The sequence below is a fragment of the Ctenopharyngodon idella genome, chromosome 18, assembly GCF_019924925.1.
Source record: "Ctenopharyngodon idella isolate HZGC_01 chromosome 18, HZGC01, whole genome shotgun sequence".
Taxonomy (NCBI): domain Eukaryota; kingdom Metazoa; phylum Chordata; class Actinopteri; order Cypriniformes; family Xenocyprididae; genus Ctenopharyngodon; species Ctenopharyngodon idella.
The window spans coordinates 19198759-19225644 of NC_067237.1; the positions used below are offsets into that span (position 1 = coordinate 19198759).

A 26886-nucleotide genomic window follows, 5' to 3' on the forward strand; every position below is an offset into this window, starting at 1 on the left:
GAGGAGCCTAAACATTCAGTCCTGTCAATCATCATTACGCGCGTACCAGTGGTGTGCAGTGGTGTTTTGAAATGAGGAGGCACATTTTTTATTTATGAATCAAATGTAAATTCATGTGCATTACTCTTAACGTTGACACATCTTCCTTGTTAAATGAACATTACTTTACATTACATCAAAAAAGAAACCAAATACAATTCTATTTTGTAATTTTACATTAACAATGTATTGTAATAAATGTTCTATTTATCAAAACCAAGTCAATCTCATCAAATTAGTGTTTTAAGCATTTCTACATTCATTCAAAAATAATAACTAAAGGCAATAATAATTTAAACAATATATTTTATTTGTGTATTGATGTTTTTCTTTTTAATAGTCATCTTAGGCTATTTTGGATCATCAGTCATGCTCCGTAAACACCGTCTGTCACAGACACGAAGATGTATTTTTAATTTCACCAAGCTGATTGCACTAAAAACCCCCGCAGTCATCGTGTTTTCAGTCCATTTCAAGTTTGACTTTGACGTGACATAAAGCAGTGATATCTAACTGGGTGATCTGTTTACTTACTTTTCAATTAGTCTTCCTATTACCGGCATCATTTATTCATTCAAACTGACGCGCAGAACGCGCACGTCAACAAGAGGCGGGATTTATCGCACAAACCAATCATATCCAATCATAACCAATTGCATCCAATCATAGCGCGATAGAGACATTGCCTCCCTTTCACGTGACTTTCCCCCATTCATTCTCAATTACCCCCCACAAAACCCACCGCACGCTATAGGGGTCTAATGGTTTTCTATGAGAGCAAAGGGAGGCATGACTCCTGCTGTAACTTTACCTGCGGGTGTTGCTGTTGGGCAGTGTTCCTTTAGACATACGAGTGACTTGCGCTCTTTTTAATATCATAATTTGTAATTTTTGTGTTGTTTTATATGTAATATGGATTATTTTCTCATCCTATTTTTTTTTTTTGAGGAGGCACTGCCTCCCTTGCCTCCTCGGAGGAAACGCCCCTGGCACGTACTATATAAGCCACAAACAGCACGTCATTCCCTCCCCGTCTCCTCCTCTAATTCTCTCTTTTCTCCTACGCGCAGCTCCATGGGGGGGTTTAACTCGAGCCCCCTTCGCAGACAGCAAGCCAAGTTCGTTTTACTATTAACCGTCAAGACTGAATGGGCAGGCGAACTTATGAAATGTTCAAAAAACACAAATTTTCACATGCTGTACATTATTGCAGCTCCTCTATTCCCAGTCTGTCCGAAAAGCACTGATTTCTACAAAGCCCCTCCTTCCGAAAAGCTCTGAGAGCTCTGATTGGCCAGCAGACCCAGTGCATTGTGACTGGCCTAACACCTCAAGCGTGTGTCGGAAATACCAAAAATGCGAGCTTCAGCTTCCAAGGCTTTAAGCAATTGTAAACACAGTTAATAATAATGTCGTCGGTTTTACAGTATCAGTTCGAGCCCGAGTCAGATTCTGAAAACGAGGATGATCAAGCCGATCGATCGTGACCAACTTTGCAAGCATAACTTGAGCAGAACTTTTTACAGTGGTAAGGAGACTTTGTATATAGCCTGTGTTGTAATCTCCCAGGTTCAGGAAGCTGTCCTCTGAAAACAAGCAAACTTTGGGTTGAACTGCTCAGGAACAGCATCATAAATAAATCTTAACCACTGATTCCTAATTTCATCCATTTTCAGAAGGCCAAAATAAGTGCAGAAACGAAATAAAAATTCCTTTTGGGCCAAATTATGACAAATTGGGCCAAACGCTTGTTTCTATTTGGCCACTTCTTGTATTAGTATATTATTCCAATGTGTACTCAATCTCACCTGCGAGTGTTTGGACACCCAGTGCCTGAGGACATTGAGAACTCTGTTAGTTGCTGCTCGACGAATCACAAACTCCTTATCTCCGTTCCTCTGATCCGTGGGGAACCCTGATAACCAATCAAAATTCACATTAATCCCTTTTCTGCCAGGCAACAAATATCCACAACCTATGAGAGATTGAAACAGATTGATGAAAGCTACCTGTGCTTGCCAGAGACATGCGACGGTACTTCTCCTTGGTTGGCGTGCCCTCGTTGGCACCAGCAGTGGCGATGGCGAAGGCAGAAGCGGCAGACAAGGCGCTACGGTTGTTATCCAGCTCCCGGCAGGACGACATCACCATGCCATTATTGTACGAGAACAGAGAGAATTCTGCCCAGAGAGAAAGACAAGTAACACACGCGATTGTTAAATGCATGTTTGGAGGTTAATTGTTATGGAAGCTTGGAAAAAAAATAAAAAAAGGTAACTGTGACTTTTTTTTATATCTCTGATACAGCAGGAACCAATCAGATGTGCCCTTTAGAGAATGATGTGTTAGCAAGCACCTATCAGTCTACGCCATCTAGAGTTTCATGACAGAACTTTGTATTTTATATCTCGCAATTCTGAGAAAAAAGGTCAGAATTGTTGAATTTAAATTCGCAGTTGTGAGTTATAAAGTCAGAATTGTGAGATATAAACTTGAGATTCCGAGTTTATTTCAGAATTGCGAGTTTATATCTTTTTTTTGCTCAGAATTGTGACATATAAAATTGGAATTGCAAGAAAAAAAAGTCTTAATTGTGAGAGATAAACTCGCAATATTTTGAAAAGTAGGAAAAAACAAGAATTGTAAGATAAAAAGTCACAATTACTTTTTTTTTTTAATTTCATGGCAGAAACAATCTTCCTTAATTTTAATGTTAATTTAGTTTTAATTTCAGAGAAAAATAGAATTAGTCAGTTACTCGAAACCAGTTCAGAGTTTTAAACAAATAAATATAATTTTTGCATACTTCAAGACTGGAACTAGATATGCATATAAAAAAAATATGGACGCTTGTAAGACATAAGAATAGTGTTTTAGTTGTAGGTGAGTTTAGGTTCTGGGTGAATTAATGTCATGATGCTCAGCATGGGTCTTGTTTTCTGTCAGCTGTGTATGAGAATTAAAGTAGGACACAACACCATCTTTGCAGTGTACAAGTGGCTACGAATAGCTAAACAGTTGCAAAAATGAAAAACACCAATCACAATTTAAAGGGATAGTTCACCCATTTCTTTGTTCTGCTGAACACAAAGGAAGATATTTGGAACAATGTTTGTAACTAAGCAAATCTCGCCCCCCATTGACTACCCTAGTATTTTTTTTTCCCATACTATGGAAGTCAATGGGGCCCATCAACTGTTTGGTTTAGTTTTGGAACAACTTGAGGGTGAGTAAATGATGACGGAATTTTCATTTTTTGGGGCAACTATCCCTTATCCCTATCCCAAGTATGAAAGTACTTGATTTGTTGTCTTGAATTGTTGACTCAAGAACAGATGCAATCGGATCAGTCCAATTCACAAATAAATCAGTCAATTTGTGAACAGATTTAACAGGTTAATTGAAAAAAAAAAAAAAAAAAAACAGCTTGTTCACAAATCGGACACCACTATCGCGTCTCGGAGCATTTCGGATTTCTTCAGTTCAAAACAATGAGAAACAACACCTTTTTATGAAATGTAGTGGAATAAAAAGTACATTATCATGCTTTGGAATGTAGTGAAATAAAAGTAAAAGTTTCCCAAAATAAACATACTCCTTTGAAAAATATACTTGGGTATAGTAACGAAGTAAAAACACATCCTCCACTGAATATTATTGATATTTTTCTAGTAATTCTGTCAGGACCACTATCGTCAAATATGATTGATAATTGCTTAGAGTTTGTATTGGCTGTATGGTTCTGTTCTGGACAAGAACTCCCTGCCCATCCATGGAGCCTAGCATGGACAAGAGCAGGGAGAGCAGCAATAACCCCCCTTAGGGTAACAGAACAGAACCAACATATGTGCAGATATCATTAATGCCAATAATTTAACATGTACACATATTTCAAGAATTAGTCTGATTCAGGGGGATCAGAAGGCCAAATCCTGACTGACGAGAGGAGGAGCTGGGGATAGAGGAGGGTAATTAGGTAGACGTGAGTCACCTGGGAGTCAGCTGATGCGAGCTTGACTGACGTGACCTGCCAGAACTGACGCCACGCTTGATTATAATTCATTACACTAGTGTTGCAAAGTAATGTGGCAATTTTATTAACAGTCATTTTACAAATTTGAATGTGGCTCATTCAATCAGAATTCTAAATCAGAACTATCCAATTTATAAGGAGCATTTTCAAATTTTAATATTACATATTTTTAGATTTTTTTTTAAATATTTTAAATAAAAAAGTAAACAGCACAACTAAAAGTTGAATCTGTAGTCTCTAAGAGATTTGAGCTGAATTAATTGCAGAAGTGTTTGAAGAATCAAGGCAGTGTACTTAAAACTTGTAAGATATATAAAGCATCATCTGTTATGTAAGCTTGTTTCCGCCATGAAATAAAAATAAAATAGGTAATTGCGACGTTTTATCTCACAATTCTGACTTTTTTTTGCAATTGCGAATTTATATCTCATAATTCTGACTTTTTTCTCAGAATTGCGAGATATAAACTCACAATTGCGAGTTATAAAGTCAGAATTGCGAGTTATAAAGTCAGAATTGCATGATATAAAGATATAAATTCTGACTTTATAACACAATTCTGACTATAACTCACAATTTGAGTTTATATCTCGCAATTCTGACTTTTTTTCTCAGAATTGTGAGATATAAACTCGCAACTGCGTGTTATAATGTCCAGTTGTAAGGGAAAAAAGACTGACATCTTTTCTCAGTATTAAGAGTTTATATCTCACAATCCTGACTTTATAACTCGCAGTTGCATGTTATAAAGTCAGAATTGCGAGATATAAACTAAAAGAATTGTGAGTTTATATCACACAATTCTGACTTTAAAAGATGTAATTGTGAGTTTTTAATCTCACAATTCTGAGAAAAAAGTCAGAATTGTGATCTCGCAATTTTGACTTTATAATGCAATTCTGACTTTATAACTCGCAATTCTAAGAAAAAAAGTCAGAATTGTGAGAAAAAGAGTCAGAATTGTGAGAGAAAAAGTTACCTTTTTATGTTTTTATTTAGTGGTGGAAACCAGCTTCCATAATCTGTCCGTAGCCAAAGATTAAAAGGTCCAAACAAATATTACGTAAATATGGAGTTACTGTGCTTCCCCTTTAAGGATACAGCAGGTGTAAAATAAGACAAGATGGACTCATGCAGAAATAATGGAGGCAGTGACATTATCTCCACAATGGATAAGCCTCCGATGATGACATATGAAAATGTCACAAACATCTATAGTGCACCCAACGACTGTTAAATAAAAACGACTCTGGTCAGAAAGACCAAAATAAGCACTTATCTCCATACTGTTAGTTTTGTACTTGCAAGCACTTTTCACAGGCAAATGCATCATGTTATCATACAAAAAAAAAAAAAAAAAAAAGTCTTTTTGGAGCACAAGAGTGATGATGCTGCAATGATGTAGTGCATCTAAGCATCCAGCAGGTGGCGGCGCAAAGCGTAAAATCACAGACTGCGTCTTCATCAAGACAATAGGCTGGGCTCTGGTTCTCAAGATGGTTGAGACTAAAAATAGCTCATCATTTCACTAAGATGAATGTCTCAAATACACTCTCAGAGAATAACAAAAGCAGCGTTTTAAAGAAAACAAGTTTGTTGTTGCACGCTGCAGCAAAGGCTTAGAAAAGAATACCAAAACATGCTTTAATCTTCTACTGCCACAAAGCTTGACGGAAATACTGCGTCACGCATATGAAACAATAAGGTCATTGTTGACCTTTGAACCCCTGTTTAAGTTAGTTTTAAAAGCAAGGAGACGGCGTTGTTGCAGTGCATCGACCGCACCGGGGTGGCAGAGAGAACACACGCTAATGGTTGTCATGGCACAAGTTTTCCAAACACCTACTCACGCCTCCTTTGGCGTTTCCCTGAGCTTTTTTTTTTTTTTTTTTAAACCTACAGAATTAATGAGATTTTGCATGAATCGTGTCTTCTATCTCTGTCCTAAGAATCACTTCAAACCTTTACAGATACAGCGTGTACTTTAAAACATGGACGGCAATACAAAATGCTCACATACAAAAATGCTAAAGGACCATGAAGTTTTTACATATAGCTAAATCAAGCAGTGGAAACCTTTAAAAGAATAATCTAATGTTACTGGACTATTAAATTAAACACTCCGTTTCTCAAAACAGCTAGTCTGCCATTTTGAGCCATTGATAAATGCAACATTTGGCTGGTCTGAAGGGTGCAGGTGGCTTGTCAGCGTGAGATGCAGGTGCTCTGGTTTTCATGTCAGTGAGCGATAACAACATGGCAGGGAAGTCTAGGACAGAGTGTCTTCTACCTGAGGAGTTTTTGCATTTGACGTTTTTGGGAGTGGTGGGTGATTTGGTGGGCGATACTTCAGCCTCTGCCTCGTCACTCTGGGTCTGGTCGTTGTCGTTTTCCTCCCTCATATCTAGAAAAAATCAGTCATGGGCATTTACGGTTATCTATATGCATAACATATCGACCACATGAAAGAACTTATTACAAACAACCATATTATGACGGTTTGCAGTCTGAGGCCCCGTTTACACTTGTGCGTTTTTTGACATGCGTTTTTGGTCATGTAGTGTGACCGGAAATCATTTCTGAAACGCTGTGGAAACGCCAGTGTAGACGAGGATCGTTTTCATTTTAAAACGAAAACGTACGTAGTGTAAATGGTGGATGTTAAAATTAATACTATTGATAAAACTGATACTAAAATTAAAAACAATACTATCAGGGTTATTATCATTTATTCAGTTATTTATCAGTTATCATAAAATTAAAATCATAAAAAAAAACATTTTCATTACTTGAAAAAAGTTAAATTAAATAAAATATTTAAAAAATAATTTTCAGCTAGTTAAGGCAACGTTTTGAATTTTTGTTTAGTTTAAGTTGAAGTAATAAAATAAACTAAAACTAAATAACTAAAAAAGTAAAATAAAAACAATAAATAAATATTAAATAATAAAAAAATAGACATTTAAAAATAAAGAAAAACTAATAAAAAATGACAAAAACACAACAAAATTACTATGACAATGGAAAAAATGGAAAAAATATATAATATATCAATGATACTAAAATAACACTGCTAAATATTTGTTACGCGAGGGTACATGCTATGCTATTATTTAGTTTGTTTAATATTTATAATAAATTACAACTATGGCATGTACTGTTTTTACATTTATCATTTTAATTTAAAAAAGACTTTAAAAGATTTTTTTATTTTATATATTAATAATAATAATATAATAGTGTGGATTATTACATAATAATAATATGTATAATATGGATATGAATTTTTAAAATAAATCACTGTGTTATTAGTTTACGCTATGTTATCGAAATTAATGTCAAGATTAATTTTTTTTTTTTCTGGTACTAGTATTGACTACTAATATTTATATTGATAACAGTCATTTGCAGTATGATCTCACCCTGTTTGCACGGCGAACTCTCATCAGACTTGTCCGTCTTGCCCTCGCCCTCGTCAGGAATCTTGCTGGAGATGGGGCTGGACACGTAGAGCTTGTTGATGTCCAGAGTGGTCTTGCTGAAAGGGGACATGGATGAGTACATGCTTGCATAGCCATTGGAGGAACAGCTAAGGGCAGCCAGGTCCAGAGCCTTCCCACCAGTGATGATGGGGATGTTGAGGGACAGTTTGCGGCGGCGGTTAGGGGACGAGGTCTTGGTGATGGCCAGCGGGGGTGGGGAGGAGAACTTGCGGCTGGCACGGGGCGACTTAGGAGGCTCTCCATAGAGGAGCTTGTTGTTCTGGCTGCTCGCGAAAAAAAGCTCCAGGGATCTATGTGTCAAAAAGATCAGGGACAGGGGTTGAGTTAGTGACCATGTTGTCTTGATTTAAACCTCTTTATGTGACATGTGATTTCAGATAAGGAATTTTAATTCAATTCAATGTTTTGAAAGAAATTAAAACTTTTATTTGCGTTAAATTGATCAAAAGTGACAGTAAAGACATTTATAATGTTACAAAATAATTCTATTTCAAATAAATGCTGTTCTTTTGAACTTTCTATTTAAAAAAGAATCCTGAAAAACACAGTTTCCACAAACATATTAAGCAGCACAACTGTTTTCAACATTAAAGGGGTACTTCACCCCAGACAAAATGGGCTATCAATAAAACTTGGCTGCCTATACAGTAGAAAGTCGAATTTTTTTTTTTTTTGCCAAATAGGTAGGAAAACTTCAACACCCATAATGCACTGGGCATGTTGTCATCCAAGGCCACTCCCACCAGTTTGCTATGGATACACTTACCAGAGTCAAATACCGCCTTGCTTTAGTAGGAAATACTTCTTAGCAAACTTTCAGTCATAATGGAGTCAACTTGTTCGGAACACAAATGAAGATCTTTTTGATGAAATCTGAGAGCTTTCTGTCACTCCATTGACAGCTACGCAACTGAAACTTTGACACTTCAAAAAGTTCATAAAGAGGTCATAAAACTAATCCATATGAATTGAGCGGTTTAAATTTTCTGAAGAGACTCGATCACTTTATATGATGAACAGACTGAACTTGTGTTCCGAAGATAAATGAAAGTCTTACGGGTGTGGAACGACATGAGGGTAACGAGAGTAATTAATGACAGAATTTTCATTTTTGGGACAACTAAACCTTTAATAATAATAATAAATGTTTCTTGAGCACCAAATCAGCATATTAGAATGATTTCTGAAGGATCATGTGACACTGAATACTGGAGTAATGATGCCATCACAGCCATTTAAAATATATTAAAATAATAAAGTTATATTAATTTCTAATAATATGTCACAGTATTACTGTTTTTACTGTATTTTACTGATCAAATAAATGCACCCTTGGTGATCTTACCGACCCCAAACTTTTGAACAGTAGCGTAAGCAATTTTTTTAATGTTAAAATACTTTCTCATATCCCAGCTCAATGTGCAGAGACAACTATAAGGAATTCCCTGAAATAAAATAATAAATAATTATAGAAAAAAAATCACAAAAAATTTAAATTATGATCAAATAAATAAATATTTTATTTTATGCAGCAAGACATGCTCATTAAATTCAAACGACAAAGTGACTGTCTAAAGTTATGCGACTAAATGATTTGCTCAGATGATTGGTTGAGCGAATTATTAATCATTTTAAATGAACCTCACAGAGCTGTTTGTTTGAGGCTCAATCAATGCATTTAGTTTGGGGGCGGGGATAACTGCTAACTGACCAATGAGAACCTGTATGAAAACAATGATTTTCAGTTTGATGTCACTACACTTTAAAAATTGCTAGGTTAAAGACAGCTGAAGTTGGGTTGAAAATGGACAAACACAGTGATTGGGTTGTTTTAACCCAGCAGCTGGGTTAAATGTTTGCCCAACCTGCTGGGCAGTTTTATTTTACCCAACTATTGTTTAAAAATTACTACAGCTGGCTTAAAATGAACCCAAAATAGGCACATAATTACTAGAGGCAACAATAATAATCAAAAGGTGAACATTTATTAATAAGCAATTTCATAAATGTTTGTTGAATTATTATTAATTAAACTTACTAATAAATGTTCATTTATTAAACACATTAATACATGTTAATTTCTAACCTATTTTGGGTTCATTTTAAGCAAGCAATACCATTTTTAAACAACAGTTGAGTTAAATAAACAAACATTTAACCCAACTGCTGGGTTAAAACAACCCAATTGCTGGTGGGTCTGTCCATTTTCACCAGCATTTTTTAGAGTGTACAGTGCCAGAAATGACACGCTTCACCTTTAAATAAGCACAGATTCAGAAAACCACCATCGGCACATCACTAGCCTACAAAAAAAACAACAGTTACGTATTTGCCTCTCGTTGCAGCTCATGATTTAGCGGATAATGGCTTCCCAATGCCGCGTGGTGTGCTCAGGGTATATGCGCTGACAGAGAAAAGCGTCTCTGCGGAGCATAAACAGCCTACTCTTCACATCTCTCTATAAGGTTGGAGAGCGTTGCAGAGAAGCTTTCCCACACATCGAGCCACCCCTACACGTCATGCCTGCACAGAAATAGCCCCTCTTATGACAGTCTGGGTGACCGTTGAAGCTGAGGCAGGGCAGCTGAGCGGGGGAGGTCTGGGGAGGCATCACAGCCATGCAGTCTGCCCAGGGGAGAGTGGGTGCTACAGGCTGTGGGTGTGTGGGAGGTCCCCGACTCTTACCGATTTGCCTGGATCTCCGTCTCCGGAGCCAACAGGAGGAGGAGACGCAGAAAGAAAGACAGAGAGACGAAAATAAAGCGTGCACGCAAGAGAGAGAGAGAGAGGCTGCAAAACGTGCACACTAAATATTTCATCTCGCAGATGCGGCACGGGTGGAGGGTGGGGTCCTGCAGCAGAGTGGCCGGTTGCTAAGGTGATGGCGACAAGAGCCCCGCTGAGATGCTTCAGTCAGGCAGGCTTGCGGGCGATGAAGCAGGGCCCAATTACTGCTGTTTCCAGCAGAACACACACATACATAGAGCGGGGCGACACACATTAGTGTGACCTCTCGCAAGCCTTTAGCAACTCCAGCACATCTCACTCCCTTCCCCTTTGGCTTTCTCTCCATCTCGCTCTCTTTTATCTCGTTTTATCCCACACGCACACAGACGCTCGCTCGCTCTCACTATAGGGTGACAAACACTGGTGTGACCTCTCTCCTGTCTCACCGAAACATTTTTTTCTGCTCGTTCTCTCTCACACGAGAACACGCACCCAGCAAAGTAAAGGCCCACTGCTGAACTAAGCGCTTCCTGCATGTGCATTTACTGTATATATGTAACGGAGGTCTGCTAGTAAGAGCTGTGCAGGTAAACCTCACTCCTCTGGCCTCAAGAGGTACGCTACAGGCTGCGATCTTTAGTGTCCTTGTTAGCGCTCCTGCCTCCCATGCCAAAAAAACGGCGGTTCGAATCCCGCTCGGAGCGGTGCAAGTTACATATATGTGTGCCAAGATACAAGCTCATCAAAAAGCATCTAGCAAGCTACAACCAACAATAACCAAATTAGTCAGGGTGACTATTTTTTCTAGACTTTTCTTATATATACACATTACCATTCTATGCAAGCTTGTTTCCATCATGAAATAAAAAATAAAAAAAGTTAATCACGACTTTTTATCTCACAATTCTGACTTTTTTTCTCATAATTGCAAGTTATAAAGTCAGAATTGTGAGTTATAAAGTCAGAATTGCGTAATATAAAGTCAGAATTGTGAGTTATAAAGTCAGAATTGCGAATTATAAAGTCAGAATTGCGAGATATTAAGTCAGAATTGCGTGACATAAAGTCAGAATTACATGACATAAAGTCAGAATTGCGTGACAAAGTCAGAATTGCGAATTATAAAGTCAGAATTGTGAGTTATAAAGTCAGAATTGCGTAATATAAAGTCAGAATTACGTGACAAAGTCAGAATTGTGAGTTATAAAGTCAGAATTGCGTAATATAAAGTCAGAATTGTGAGTTATAAAGTCAGAATTGCGTGATATTAAGTCAGAATTGTGAGTTATAAAGTCAGAATTGCGTGATATTAAGTCAGAATTGCGAGATATAAAGTCAGAATTGCGAATTATAAAGTCAGAATTGCGAGATATAAAGTCAGAATTGCAAGTTATAAAGTCAGAATTGCGAGATAAAGTCAGAATTGCGTGACAGTCAGAATTGCGAATTATAAAGTCAGAATTGCGAATTATAAAGTCAGAATTGCGTGATATAAAGTCAGAATTGTGAGATATAAAGTCAGAATTGCGTGACAGTCAGAATTGCGAATTATAAAGTCAGAATTGCGTGATATAAAGTCAGAATTGTGAGATATTAAGTCAGAATTGTGAGTTATAAAGTCAGAATTGCGTGTTATAAAGTCAGAATTGCCAGATATAAAGTCAGAATTGCGTGTTATAAAGTCAGAATTGCCAGATATAAAGTCAGAATTGCGAGTTATAAAGTCAGAATTGTGAGATATAAAGTCAGAATTGCGAGTTATAAAGTCAGAATTGTGAGATATAAAGTCAGAATTGCGTGTTATAAAGTCAGAATTGTGAGATATTAAGTCAGAATTGTGAGTTATAAAGTCAGAATTGCGTGTTATAAAGTCAGAATTGCCAGATATAAAGTCAGAATTGTGAGATATAAAGTCAGAATTGCGAGTTATAAAGTCAGAATTGCGAGATATAAAGTCAGAATTGCGAGTTATAAAGTCAGAATTGCGAGTTATAAAGTCAGAATTGCGTGTTATAAAGTCAGAACTGTGAGTTATAAAGTCAGAATTGTGAGTAATAAAGTCAGAATTGCGAGTTATAAAGTCAGAATTGTGAGTAATAAAGTCAGAATTGCGAGTTATAAAGTCAGAATTGCGAGATATAAACTCACAATTCTGACTTTTTTCTCGCAATTCTGATATAATTCAGATATAAACCCGCAATTGCGTGTTATAATGTCCAATTGTGAAGGAAAAAAGACTGACGTTTTTTCTCAAAATTGCAAGTTTATGTCTTGCAATTCTGACTTTATAAGACACAATAATGAGTTTATTTCTGAGTTTATCAATGCGTGGCAGTGAACTAATCCTTTAAGACCGATTAGTCGACTAGTCTTCTTTTTTATCGAATGCCATGCTGCTTTATTTCAACATTATAAATATTACAAGCTCAACTTAATCAGTATTCTGTGCTGAAAACAACACTCTTTCCATGCCCTGCTATGTGCATAAGAGCAGTTTCCAGTTGACATCTCTGTGTGGGCATGCTAAGCTGATCACACTCCCCATTTTCCACAATAACCTCTGAAAAAGTTGTGTGGCTCACCGGGCTGGTATGGCGCTGATGGGCCTCTTGTATATGGTGATGAGTTTGTCAAGGACTACATCTGCGCTGGTGAACACACGGTAGGAGTGCAGGAAGGTGTTGAGGAAGTCGATGGAGAGGAAGCGCAGGTCGGTCAACCTCTCCAGCAGGCGTTCCACGCTGGCGTAGCGGATCTGCAACACCTTGCACGAGTTCATCATCTTACTGAAGCGGATGTCCACATCATCACAGTACAGACTGGCATCAGACCTAAACATGTGACACAGGAAATCAGATGTGATTTACACATTTACAAAAAAATAACTTAATGGATTTTATAATCATTCTTGAAAAAAAATAGCAACATGTGAATACTCATGGCTGATGAATATGAACATGGCTTAAAGTCCCCCTGTGGTGAAAATCAATTTTTTAATGTTGTTTATATGTCTACGTGGTGTTTTTAATGTGCTTTAAGACAAACCATGTGCAAATTCATAAGTCAACACCACTGCTGAGTATTTTCTTCTAAAAACTGAACCAAAGACAGTCTCAAAAACACGGTTTGAACTCACTGGTGTTTCTGACATCACAAACTACCTTGTAACCAATCACATCAACGTGTGATCGTCAACGAGTTGATCTCTGAGCTGGTGTGAGTGAGTAAAGGCGGGCTAATTTACATATTCATAGAACCATGTATACTAAATGAGGCAAGGGTGTAGAGTCACATTCAAGCTGTTTTAAGGCATGAACAAATTTTTTGCAAGGAAAAAAACGTTTATGTCATTTTGGTAATCAAAGATGAGTTATAAGGGATACAATTATTGACTACAGGGGGACTTTAAAAAAAGACAGATCTTTAGTGATATACTGACATATTTTTTCAATATTTTTTTAACTGAGCAAGTAGAATGAAATAAGTTAATGTAATGCAAATAAATGTAAGAAAAATAAATAAATAATGCTTTATGTGCAATATTTGCTATAATTACAATTACATATTTTTGCCATACTTTATAACCGTATTATAAAAATGAGCGCTACATCTGCCTTTGGCCAACTCTGCTCTGCACATACGTGACCCTGGACCACAAAACCAGTCATAAGTCGGACGGGTATATTTGTAGCAATAGCCAATAATACAATGTATGGGTCAAAATTATCTATTTTTCTTTTATGACAAAAATCATTAGGATATTAAGTAAAGATCATGTTCCATGAAGATATTTTATTTTTGTGAGTGGATATGCATTGCTAAAGGTGATTTTCTCAATATTTTGATTTTTTTGCACCCTCAGATTCCAGATTTTCAAATAGTTGTATCTTGGCGAAATATTCTCTTAACAAACCATACATCAATGGAAAGCTTATTTATTCAGCTTTCAGATGATGTATAAATCTCATCAATTTAAAAAAAAATTGACCCTTATGACTGGTTTTGTAGTCCAGGGTATATATATATATATATTTAACTGAGCAAAAAAAAAAATATATTAAAAAATATATTAAAAACATATTAAGCCTCACAAAATGTGTCAAGCGCCAATAAAATAAAAAGTTGATGGATGACTGTGAATAAAACCAGGCCAATATACTTGACCTATATACAGAAACTGTGTTTTATGGACATTTACAAACATTTCTGTGTTGGAACAGCATGGTGACTTCCAGTGTGTAAGTGCTTACTTGATCATCTGGGGCACAGTGACTTTAGAGTTCTCCTCAAAGGCGTTCATCATCAGCCCATTACAACGAATATTATCTATGCACTGTAGTACAGAGTGAGAAAGAGAGAGAAAAAGAGCATAAGGACAGTATTTGAACCACAGGAAGTGAGTAAAAGGCGAAGGTCTTGCCCCAGGGCTGCGTGGATCACTCAGTGCTATCTGATGTGAGCAGACATGCCTGGCTGATGTCACTGGTCCAGGCTGACTTCTCTTGCCGCGAGGAGGCCACCAGGATGATGGTGAAGGACTGGCTGTCTTTGGGCTCCACCACAATCTTAAAATCCAGGTGCTCCATGTCCTGACCGCTCTTGTCTGACTTAGCTGAAGAGAAAAAGAAAACAGTGATCCTCTGGAATAAATCTAGTGGAGGTCTGTTGTGATTAGATTTGTGGTCTTCAATAACATGCCAGTATCAGTGGCGACTGATGCTTTTCAAAAGTGGTCTCTTAACTGTGACAAAATGTGAACACAGATCTATTTTTTTTTTATTTTACTTTAGTATTTCAGATATTTAAGGAATGTTAAGATTAAATCAAGGGTTTTGATACATACACTCATCATCGGTGCCCTCTGGTTCCTCTATCAGTGTGCAGTCAATGAGCGACACCACTCCATTCTGCCATCCGGAGACAAGCAACAGTCAGATATGCTCTGAGAATCTATCCAATAATCAATAGCAGCTGTACTAAAACAGCGATTACTGTGATGATCTACTGTGATCTTGAATTTCCCCAAAGACCAGGAACAATACTGGCTTATTGAATGTGGTAAAATTACAGTCGGCTGAAGGTGATAATCACCATTTTCTGGGAACAACATAACATTTTACTGGTTTAACAGGCAGCTTGATACATTCAAAAAGTATAAAATGCATTAGAATTTAAGGAACGATGTAAATAAGAGTTCTATATTTGTTCAGTTTATCTGCATTATATGTACCTATAAAAAGTTTTTATAAATAAAAGTATATTTCAAGTTTTATTTTACAACAAGCAATTCTGCTTAGCTTGTGACAGAAATTTTAATGTGATACCATAAAGTACTGCACTACATGGTGTATAAATAAAATAAAGGAAAATATTTAAAAAAGGTTACATTTTAAAAGGTAATAATATGCTGGAAATTCATTAAAAACATTATTTTAATAATAATAATAATAATAATACAATAATAATTTGTTATTATACAATTATAACAATATATTATATATTATATTATATTATATTATATTATATTTAGTGCTGTCAAAATTAGCGTGTTAAGGCATGCGATAAATTTTTTCTGTGTAATCGCATTAAAAATATTTAACGCAATTAACGCAGCATCCATTTTTTCCATCATAATTTGGCTAGCGTTACATTATATGACCATGCTGTTATTCACGCAAATGCTTTTAAACCATTCAACCGTCACAAGACAAACGAAAATGCGCTGTCTGTGTGACACACACACGACTCGTATGCACTGAAAGACGCGCCATTATTTAGTTCTCTTTTGTGCTTGAATAAACAATAACACACAGAATTATGCCAAAATGCCCGTTTTGTCGAGTATCCTCATAAAAGCAGTCTTAAATGAACTTAAAGAGTTGTGAGAAAATGAGAAAATGTTCGGCAGTGGCAGCTCTTAAGATGACAGCAGCCTAATAAACCAGTTGATGTGATGTCTGTCATTATTGTTAATCAAAGAACAAAAGTAACAGGGAAAATTGTAGCTTTAATAAGGATTAATCTATATTTAATTTATAATTTACGCAGTGAAGATTGTAAGGTGCTTGATAACTTTATTCAATTTCTGTTTATTTCCTACCTGTTAGACAGGAAACGTGATTAATCGTGATTAATTACAGAAAAAATGTGCAGTTAATGAGGTAATTTTTTTAATCGACTGACAGCACTAATTATATTATATTATATTAAATTGTTATTATATTATATTATATTATATATCCATGTGGCAATGCCCATTTTTGCACAACGAAATGAAATCTAACAAACAAAAAAAAGAAGAAGAATGGAAACATAATGGCAAATCTGTTTCAAAACAATTTCAAATCTGTCCTAACATATATATTCATACCATCTTAGCCTAATTTGTACTTCTTTAAAGCTTTTCACACTGCGCTTAATCCCAGGTTATTATCATTCTAAACACCCTTTTTAACCCAGAGTAGAGGAACGTTTCACTCTTGTAATTTTGAAGCAGGGTTAGGACCACATTTTCCCTGGGGTTATGAAACAGGGTTCGCACTGCTTTTGCATTTTCAAACTTGTACAGAGAGAAACGATGCTGTTAGATGCTTAGCAATGGACAGACAATCGCGTGCCTCATATTCACATGCTTTGTACAGTCACGGAAACACCGTGTGTGGCATTTGTAGGGGAAAATGTTAAATGGTGAAGGAAAACCTGTCAATTTAAGTGAAAAAGAGACCATTTCATTCTTCTATAGTTCGAAAAGTCCATTCTGGTCACTTGATAGTATAGTCAGCATTATATAATATGAGGACGCGCAATGCTAGAGCCTGATGTAAATAGGTTGCCTGCCGCGTTCATCCAATCAATGACACTGACACCGCAAATACGCACATTAACCCAGGGTTTAGGAATGTACGGTGTGAACTGTGAAAAGTCAGCTTATGAATACCCAGGATTAATTGTTAACCCCAGGTAAAGTTTGAGCAGTGTGAAACATGAAGCAAGATAACCCAGGATTCTGTTACCTAGTGTTTACTATTTCAAGAGTGAAAAGCCCTTTTGAGAATGTGCATGTAGTGCATGAGGCTTCACCTTGGTGAGGTGTAGTTTTCCTCCAGAGCCTCTAGTGCAGATGATCAGATGTTTGGAGAAGAGGAAACACTGCCTCTCTCCCTCCTTCTTTAGAGACAGAGAGCCCAGTCGGCCACGGGTGATCTTGCCCTTCTCACTCATGGGCACTTGTATCAGAGATCCTGAAAAACATGCATGTAGGGGGAAGGATGCGTTAGCACTGCAGGTAAAGCAGGAGAATGAAGAGCAGACAAATACTTTGCCAGCACAAGGGGAAATACTGGATTGACATATGTTCTTGTCAGATTCTTATCGGTTTCCTCATGTCTTCATATCCTGCAGCGTATCAGTGACATTTCCGATCCCGGGCTCAACGCCAGGTTTTACTGGTAAAAGAGTGATTACACTTGGAAATGAAAGAGTTGGTCTGGTCTTTGAACACACTGTGCTCTACGCAGACTAGCAGGTTTAGGGCACCCAATCCTTTGAGTTAACGCTTCGCTTTGTGCTGGCAGCGAAAAGAGGGCAGCCTAGAAAAGCCTTGGAGTGGGAAGGGAGAAGAGGGAGGTGGGGGGCTTGACAATAAGAGGTGACAAGAGTGACAGTTTGCAGAAAAGAACAGAAGGAAAGGAGAATCCATCCGTCTTCTTATCAGGGATCTGTGGCCCCTTTCTGCAGAGCGCGATTTATGTGTGTGTGTGTGCTGGGAGTTCACCTTGTCTGACAAAGGTCTGGCTGGTGTCTAGGAGAATCTCACAGCCCTCCACGATCATACGCTCGATAGCGAGGTTCTTCCTAATGTTCTCCGTCTCGCTCACCTCATCGTGCATGATTCTGTGGAGGTGCATCATTTTAGCATTCATAGCTATAAGATTCAACCACTTATTTTTATTTGTCACATACAGATTTTTACACTATTTTCATGACTCCGAAACTAAAATAAAATAAAAATGACAATATGTTAATTTTATTAATTTGTATATTACATATTGTAACAAATATTTTAAAACATATTATATTTTAAAAACTTCATGACTAACTAAAATCAAATAAAAATGGCCACAAATTAATTTTAGGCTCGTCTTCATTAAGCATGAAAAGGCACTAGATAATACTAGCATTAACACTAGATGGTAAATTTAATAAAATGTTGCTATTTACTAGGTGTGTAACGGTACATGTATTCATCTCGAACAGTCACGGTACGGACGTCACGGTTCGGTGCATACAGTCAGACGACGAATACAGTCAGTCACAGGCGATCCACACTCCAATACAGTAGGGGGCGCACGCAGTAATGCAATGCTGTTTGCTAACCACCAAAACAGGAAAACGCGCAGAAGAACAGATGATCTATGCATAGATATCTTTACGTGTAATTTCTCAACAGTGTTTCAACCGCGGAAAAATATCAATAAAACAGCTTGAGAATATAATCTCACATAGCGTTACATTTACTTCAGGCAAGTCATTTAGTGTCAGCACTATATTAGCTTATATATTCATTATATTTACTTTACCTGTTAGTAATGTCTTAATTGTTTTATAAATGTTTATAATTGAAAAATAATTTTATAATTAGATTTAGAAGTTAATGCAAAACCTGCCTTATGTGCAATTTACATGTTTTTTTTTTTTTTGGTGGCTTCTTATATCTAAAATAAATAGCCACTTAATTTAATAGTTTGGGCTCTGTTGTTAATTATAAACTTTAATATTATAGTAATGTGCTCCCTGTATATAGTTTACAGCATTAGCTGAGATAGTTTTTTAAGAAAAGGTTAATTATAATTGAATTTATTTAAAGAGAGAGACACTATTTGTTCAACAAACCACTGTTTAATAAAAAAGAAGAAAAAAGAAGCAATTTTATGTTTGCTGTACCGAAACCGTGCCGAACTGTGACTTCAATACCGTGGTACGAACCAAACCGTCTTGTTTGTGTATCGTTACACCCCTACTATTTACATTTATTTATTTCCTTTTAAGACACTAAATTTGGCATAAAACATACTAAAACTACTAAAACACAAAATAAGCTGAAAGTATAAAACAAACTAACAGCAAAAACTAAAACTAACAGTGACAGAATGAAATCTAACAAAAACGAAAATAAAATAGAAATAAAAACAAAATTCAAAACCATGTCTTCAAATGTGATTCATATTCTTAAAAGTGAAGTATGCAATTTCTGCAGCACCGAATATAATTGTGAAAACCTTTTCAGAGTATCAAACACTTGGACAAATACTGTAGTCCTGCTTCAAACTGGTGCCTTGGCATTATGTTCAGCCCAGTCGGGCCACACAAACAATCTGAAAGCAGTTCCAGTCGGTGCCAATAGTGGTGCAGAAATTACATTCTTCACCTTAAGAAATAGTAGTTTTGACGACCTGCGAGTAGTGAGAAATGATGTAGAGATGTTGACACATGGTCATGGATGGGTGTGCTGGAGGCACATTGTGATGTACCTGGAAAGCTCCTCCAGTTTTGACTTGGCGTAATCCAAGCTGTTTCTCTCCACATGCTCATGCGGTGTATGCGCTAACAGCTCATGGAGGGTCAGTATGTAACGAGGAATCTGCCAGACAAGAAGCACAAGTCATAATGTCAGACAGGAGGGTATTTTTCTATTATTTTTCCGCCTTCTGCTGCAAATACACTCATATCCACACTTAGTCATGTGCATGCATGGAAATCCAAACAAAACTTTGATAACTGTGTGCACTGTATTCTCGCAGAGGAGGTTTAGAGGGGACAGCTAACACTCATCAGCGCATTTATTACCAACGCTGCAAAGCCCAAAGTTGACCTTGCTGGACTAGTCCACATGAGAACTGCTTACCGTACAAGAAAAAAGCCATTATGGACCAAAATACACTACAGAACCCTACTTTAAGGGAATAAAAAAAGCACATGAGGACTTGCCATGAACTTCTATGCAGAGCTTCTGATTCATAGCATGATAACTAGAACAAATGAGAGCGTGAATGGAAGATAATGGTCACCTGGAACATGGGGTAGGTGAGGAACGTCTCTAGCGTGCGTTCTTCACAGTCAGGCTTGGCTTCATACTGTTTAAGCAGCTTGTCGAAGTCTCTGTTCTGCTTGCAGTGGGCCAAGATCTGCAAACTGTACTGGTGATTACGCACAAACTCCTGGTAGATGTTGAGCATGGGCAACAGGATGTCAAATAGGTCGGCTGAAGGACAGGAAGGAAGATCAAAGTCAGTGTGAATAGGGCCTCATATATTTGGCACCTTTTAGAAAAGCTAGCTTGCAAATTGTGGAGTCTACAAAATGTTCTTTGCTGTTGGTTGCCAACCGCACTGGCAGTGCACTCACCCAAGACTAATGTTGGCCAGCTTGCTATTCGAGCTTTCAACCCTTGGTAGAATATCTGATGCAGAAACATTATGGTTTCACTGCAGAAATAAACAGGACACGTAAACAATATGTAAGCATTTCATTGTTCAATCTTTTTCATAGTTTAGAAGACGTTTATATTTTGTTTAAATATCAACTTCAGACATACAGTATACAGCTGTGGCCAAAAGTATTGGCAGAGACATACATTTAGTGTTTCGCAAAGTTTGCTGCTTCATTATTTATAGAAATCTCACACTTCTATGTTATGCTGCAGGAGTGTCCAATCCTGCTCCTGGAGGGCCACTGTCCTGCAAAGTTTAGCTCCAACCCCAATTAAACACACCTGAACCAGCTAATCAAGGTCTTACTAGGCATACTAGAAACTTCCAGGCAGGTGTGTCGAGACAAGTTGGAGCTAAACTCTGCAAGACAGTGGAACTCCAGGACCGAGTTTGGACACCACTGGTATACTGGAAAAATATAAGCCTTTCATAAGTTTTAAAGGCTTTTATTGACAAAAACATTTCATATATGCAAAGAGTCAATATTTACAGTGTCCTGACTGATGGTGATCCATTCTTTCCTTATCAGTGCTCGGAGTTGATTACAAATTGTGGGCTTCTGCTTGTCCACTCGCCTTATGAGGACTGACACAGGTCCTCTATGGGATTAAGATCCTGGGAGTTGCCTGGCCACAGATCCTAAATTTCAGTGTAAAGATCTCTGAGCCACTGCATTATCAGTCTTGCCTTGTGACATGGTGCTCCATCATGCTGGAAAATGCATGTATCATCCCCAAATTGCTCCTGGGTCGTTGGGGGAAGTTGCTCTTGCAGTTTTTTGGGCAGAATTGTGAGAGAGCCCACTCCATTAAAAAAAAACCCTACACATGGATGGTCTCAGGGTGCGTCACTGTTGGCACGACACAGGACTCATGGTAGCGTTCACATTTTCTTCTCCAGACAATCGATTTTCCAGATGTCCCAACCAGTCGGAAGGGGGCTTCATCAGAGAAAATAACTTTGCACCAGTCTTCTGCTGTCCAATCCTTGTACTTCCTGCAGAATTTCAGTCAGTTCTTGATGTTCTTCTTGGAGAGAAGTGGCTTCTTTGCTGCCCTTCTTGACACCAGGCCATTGTCCAAAAGTCTTGGCCTCACTATGCGTAGAGATGCAGCACACACACCTGCTGCAAATATTGAGCAGCTCTGCACTGATGGTGACATGATTATGTAGCCAACTCCTCAGGAGGAGACGGTCCTGAAGCTTGCTGGACACTCTGGGACGTCCTGAAGCCTTCTTCACTGCAGTTGAACCTCTCTCCTTGAAGTTCTTGATGATCCGGTACATCCGGTTCTTTCATGTGCAACATTCTTTGCAGCTATTTCCTTGCATGTGAGACCATTTTGATGCAAAGCGATGATCCTTCTTTGGAGGTAACCAGCACTTCTTCTCTCCTTTTATAGCAACCAGTCTGCTCTGACAGTACAATCCAATCAGAATAATAGAGTGACTTCACCTGACTAGTACTTCACACTTTCCCATGTGCTGATGATATGATTAGTGTTAGCTGGTCATTTTGTGCCAGGGCCAAAAAAAAAAAAAAGTGAAATTTGGGTTTTTGTGATTAAGTTTTGCTTTTTGCAAATATTTAAAATGCATCTGATCACTCTATACAATAATCTAGAAACAGTGTGAATCAACACCACCACAACAACTGACACAAATTTTATGTTACTGCCAATATTTTGGCCACAGCTGTACACCGTACAAAAGTTGAGGGTCAGTGAAATTTTTAATGTTCTTAAAAGAAGTTTATTATGCTCACCAAGACTGCATTTATTTGATCAAAACACAGTAAAATCAGTAATATGGTAAAATATTATTACAAGTTTTCTTTGAATATACTTTAAAATGAACCCTGCTGAAAAATCCAGCATTGCTGGTGAATAAAAGCCTAAATTGAAACTGTTGATCATATAAAGTGATTGAGTCTCTTCAGGAAATTTGGACTAAACCGCTGAATTCATATGTATTAGTTTTACGATCTCTTTATGAACTTTTTGAAGTGTCAAAGTGGTAGTAGCATAGCTGTTTATGGAGGGACAGAAAGCTCTCAGATTTCATCAAAAAGATCTTCATTTGTGAAGTTGATCTTAGAAGAATTTGAGTTCAAACTTTAGGCTTTGGTATTTAGTAAATCTGAGCTCACTGTGAGACACTGCTGAGATCTCTTCTAAAACGCTAGATAGGACATACAAATAAGATTCATGGAGGCTTTTTCACAGGAGAAACATCTGAAAAGTAGGAGAGTTAAGAAAACATCTCAGTTTGCTCAACATCTAATCTCACTGCTGTTGAGGAGAAACAGTTCAGATATTAAAGAGATCTCATTTTCTTTCCTCTGGGCATGCAAATCATGTTAAGCATGAGGATTATTTTTAGCTGAAACTGGTGTGTACCTGTTGAGGAATATGCTGCTGACATCATCGTGGGTTATGGGTGGTTTCTTGGAACTGGCAGCCATGCGAAGCGGTCTCAAGAAGTTGTTGACAAGGATGTGGAGCTGTTGGACGTACTCGGCCTCTGCCTCCAGCATGCTAAAGACAACCTGGTTCCTCTTCCTCATGCTCTCCGCATGTGGAGAACGGATGTAGTCCTGAATGATGGTCTTCCACTTTCGTCGACACATCCAGCCCCTCAGGAAGCTTTGCACCTGGAGCAGCAGCAATGAAGAGATAAAATAAGAATCAGTCAGTAGAATCAATAGATCTGAACTGTGTATACATGGACAACCCTTCAAAAAAATAGGTCGATCATTAACCAATAATGAATCTAGAAACATAAGACATTTGCTCCACAACCTAGAGGTATCTTATGTTTTAAATGTGAAGTTTGCCTCCTAAGATATCTAATTTCAGCCAACATTTTATGAATCCTCGAATTAATGCATTTTAACAAACTTACTTTCAAATCAGTTACTTATGAGGTTCTATGATGGTTAAAATGCTACATATGTATGCAGAATTATTATGTGTTTCAAAACCAAAGTCTTACTTTCTTGATTTTCTTTATCTCAGAATCATCATCACTAGGTGCAGTGGTGGGATTCGACTGAATCTTCTCATTGTCTTTGAGCATTGCTGCAATCTGTAACAAAAGAGCGATAAAAATGGCAGTCAACACTTCCTTTGCAAAAAAGTTCCTTCCCTCACTGTTTCCCAGCATGCTGACAAAGTGATTGAGTCAGGCCAAATCAGTGCCAGCACAGTGTGGCACAAATACTCGCCCTATCAAAGCTCTCGGATGCCACTCTGGGTGATTTCCGATGATTAGGCTGCACAAACTTTCAAATTATTACATGGCACTGCAATTTAATAGGGATACGTTGGGGACACAAAAGAGGTGGGAGCTGGCCAGCACAGTCTGAAGGTGAGTGCTCCATTTATTGGACGCGGGCTGAAAGAGTTTATTATGCTGCGGACCAAGGATGCGACGCACACAATACATCTGGGGTCATGCATATTCAGCACACCATTTCATACAGCCAGCTCCATTTGCACTTTAAAGTAAAATGACTATTTGATCTGGCTGATGAAGAATACAGCAGGGATCATAGTTCTCCTGGAGAGCCGTTTTTTATGAGCAGAGATGCAAAGTGAAGTGCAAAGTAGTCTGGAGAAAGCTCTTGAAAACCAAATGCTTCTCACACCACTTTTCATTCTCTCTACCATTTTCCTTTTCAGAAAAGCAATGAACATGTAATATAGGTCACGAGGAAAGACTAGTCATCCAACAACTGACTAGGTGATTAGTGTGACAGACTAGTTTTTTCATATATATATATATATATATATATATATATACAGTCTGTCACATATATTAACCAAGGGCGTAGCCATGTGTTGGACAATTTCTTTTATTATTTAAAGAAATTAAATGATTAAAGGATTAAAAGGGATTTCAAGGAAATAAAGAAGAAAGTGTCTCGTCACATTCAGTTATGAATGACCATTTAAATGATAGCATATTTTCAATTCAAAATGGAGAAATTCCATAAAAAGTTGAGTAGTTTGCATCACTGTGGGTCGTTAAACATACCCATCGTAAAACAGTTGTCAAATATTAAATGTTTAGCTACTATATCTTATCACACACATACTCATTCACTGTAAAATCTAAAAGCGTCAGGTTGGAATTCATACTCGTCTTCAGTGAATAGTAAGCCCCGCCTTCTTTGCTCTGATTGGCCATCATGTTGGCATTGACGAGTGCTGTTAGACCACTGAGGCTGACCAGCCTAAAATGTAACTTTTTAAACTTTCTGTCATCCTAACAACAAACAGAGCTTTAAGAAATATTAAATATGGGGGGGACAATTTTGCCATTTCCAACTATTAGTGGGGAACTTGTCCCCCTCAATGCCTATGGTGGTTACAGCACCTGATATAAACTACTCTGTCACACTAACCAACTTGACTAGTCATAATTTTGAGTACATTTTTGTTCTGCATAGTAAATGCTCAAGGTATGAGCTTAGAACACTGTTAGTCGATTAGCCCGTTAGCTTAGCTTAGCTTATTAGCAATAATCTTCAATCATACATTTTTATATGTGTTATATGTTTCTGTTTGATCAGGCATTACAAACGGCCACAACACACTTTAAAAATGTTTGTAATTGTTTACAGAAAAAGATGTAAAAATGCTACAGTAAAAACCTGATTAATCATATGTTACCTTGTCATATATGGTGAAAATTGTAAATGGGTTAACATTGCATTATATGTAATTTTACTGAAAAATTATGTAAAAAATAAAATTGATGGGTTTTGGAAGTACAATTTCACATAACATAGATTATATATTTTTTTAAATAGTTTTTTCCCCTTATTATTTTTACCAGTATTGTACATTAGTACATTTTTATGTTGTTTTACACTATTAGTACATTATTTTAATGTCATGTGTGTTACCCTGATGGTATATGTGTATGTTTGTGTCTTATGTAAAGGCCATTAACAATAAACTCTGATTCATCATGTGGCTTTATATTGTGCCACCTGTATTATTATGGTGGTTATCAGTAAACTTTAAGGTAAAAAACAGATTTAGGTAGTTTTGGTAGACTGTTATATTAATTTTAAATCACTTAATGAAGTTTATAAGCTGTAAAATATACAGGCAGCCATCCTGTAATGCCTGAAACTAATTAACTGTATTTTTTATAGAGAATTTCAGCTGCTGTTTTTTTTTTTTTTTTTTTTTACCAGTGCATGGTAAACCTTTACAATATATTCTCCATCAAAAACTATTTTTATTTTATTTTAGTTTGTTTTAATTTAGTAATAAAAAAAGTATTTTAGTTTCAGTTTTTCCAGGAATAATTTTTTTTTCACTTAAAGAAAATATTTTCATTTATTTATTTATTTATTTTTTTCATTTTAATTTTCAGTAATGATGGCAATAACAAACACACCTTACGTAAATGTTCCCTTTGAAACATGTTCGATCAGAGTCAGGTGAAACTGAAACCAGACTATTTATACAGGGATTCCTTAGACAAACTAGTTAACTAGCAGTTCAGGAAATGCATCTACTAGTTGACTTTGAAAATATGTAGTTTTGCACATATTTTACACTTTCCCCCAACTTTTTTCAGTTCTGAGAGACAGAATCATCTTGATACAGTAAGCAATAAAATTGCTGATATATTCGCCTGGATTTTGGCATGTTCACTATAGATAAACAATCCCTACAGCACTTTGAATTACAAATTTTACCTCTGATTTTAGACGTTCAATCTCAATCTCCCCATCTTCTATCTGTTGTCGAAGTTGCTTAGCAACTGTTTTCTCGGTCTCCACGATTTGGAGTAGATGGAGGTACTTCTGCATGAGCGTTTCATGCTCGGTGGCCAGGTTTCTGTAGCTGCACACAGAACACACACACATATGAATACAAACGCACACATACACAACCATCCACAAAGGCATTCAGGACACAAATACAAACATGAGTGCGCACACACTCCACACAATGAGGAACATCACGTTATACTAGAAATAAAGCTCATTAGCAGAGACACAGTGTTAACACGTAACCCCATAAGCACACACTTTATCAGAGCAAACTGTGAATGCTCAAATTCAACAATT

The 26886-nt window shown here is 37.1% G+C and overlaps 1 protein-coding gene across 1 annotated transcript in view; it reads right to left on the reverse strand.

Moving 5' to 3' along the window:
• The window catches only part of rasgrf1 (Ras protein specific guanine nucleotide releasing factor 1), a 49067-nt gene that overhangs the window by 7573 nt on the left and 14608 nt on the right, over positions 1 to 26886 (reverse strand). The window contains exons 3-18 of the mRNA XM_051869870.1: positions 26512 to 26659; positions 23787 to 23879; positions 23192 to 23445; positions 20707 to 20786; positions 20370 to 20563; positions 19833 to 19942; positions 18077 to 18195; positions 17383 to 17543; positions 15146 to 15209; positions 14772 to 14914; positions 14553 to 14635; positions 12885 to 13133; positions 7495 to 7865; positions 6363 to 6476; positions 2049 to 2219; positions 1848 to 1954 (exon numbers count right to left, since the gene is read on the reverse strand). Of these exons, the coding sequence (XP_051725830.1) occupies positions 1848 to 1954; positions 2049 to 2219; positions 6363 to 6476; positions 7495 to 7865; positions 12885 to 13133; positions 14553 to 14635; positions 14772 to 14914; positions 15146 to 15209; positions 17383 to 17543; positions 18077 to 18195; positions 19833 to 19942; positions 20370 to 20563; positions 20707 to 20786; positions 23192 to 23445; positions 23787 to 23879; positions 26512 to 26659 (2461 nt within the window). The remainder of the gene's footprint in view (positions 1 to 1847; positions 1955 to 2048; positions 2220 to 6362; positions 6477 to 7494; positions 7866 to 12884; positions 13134 to 14552; positions 14636 to 14771; positions 14915 to 15145; positions 15210 to 17382; positions 17544 to 18076; positions 18196 to 19832; positions 19943 to 20369; positions 20564 to 20706; positions 20787 to 23191; positions 23446 to 23786; positions 23880 to 26511; positions 26660 to 26886) is intronic.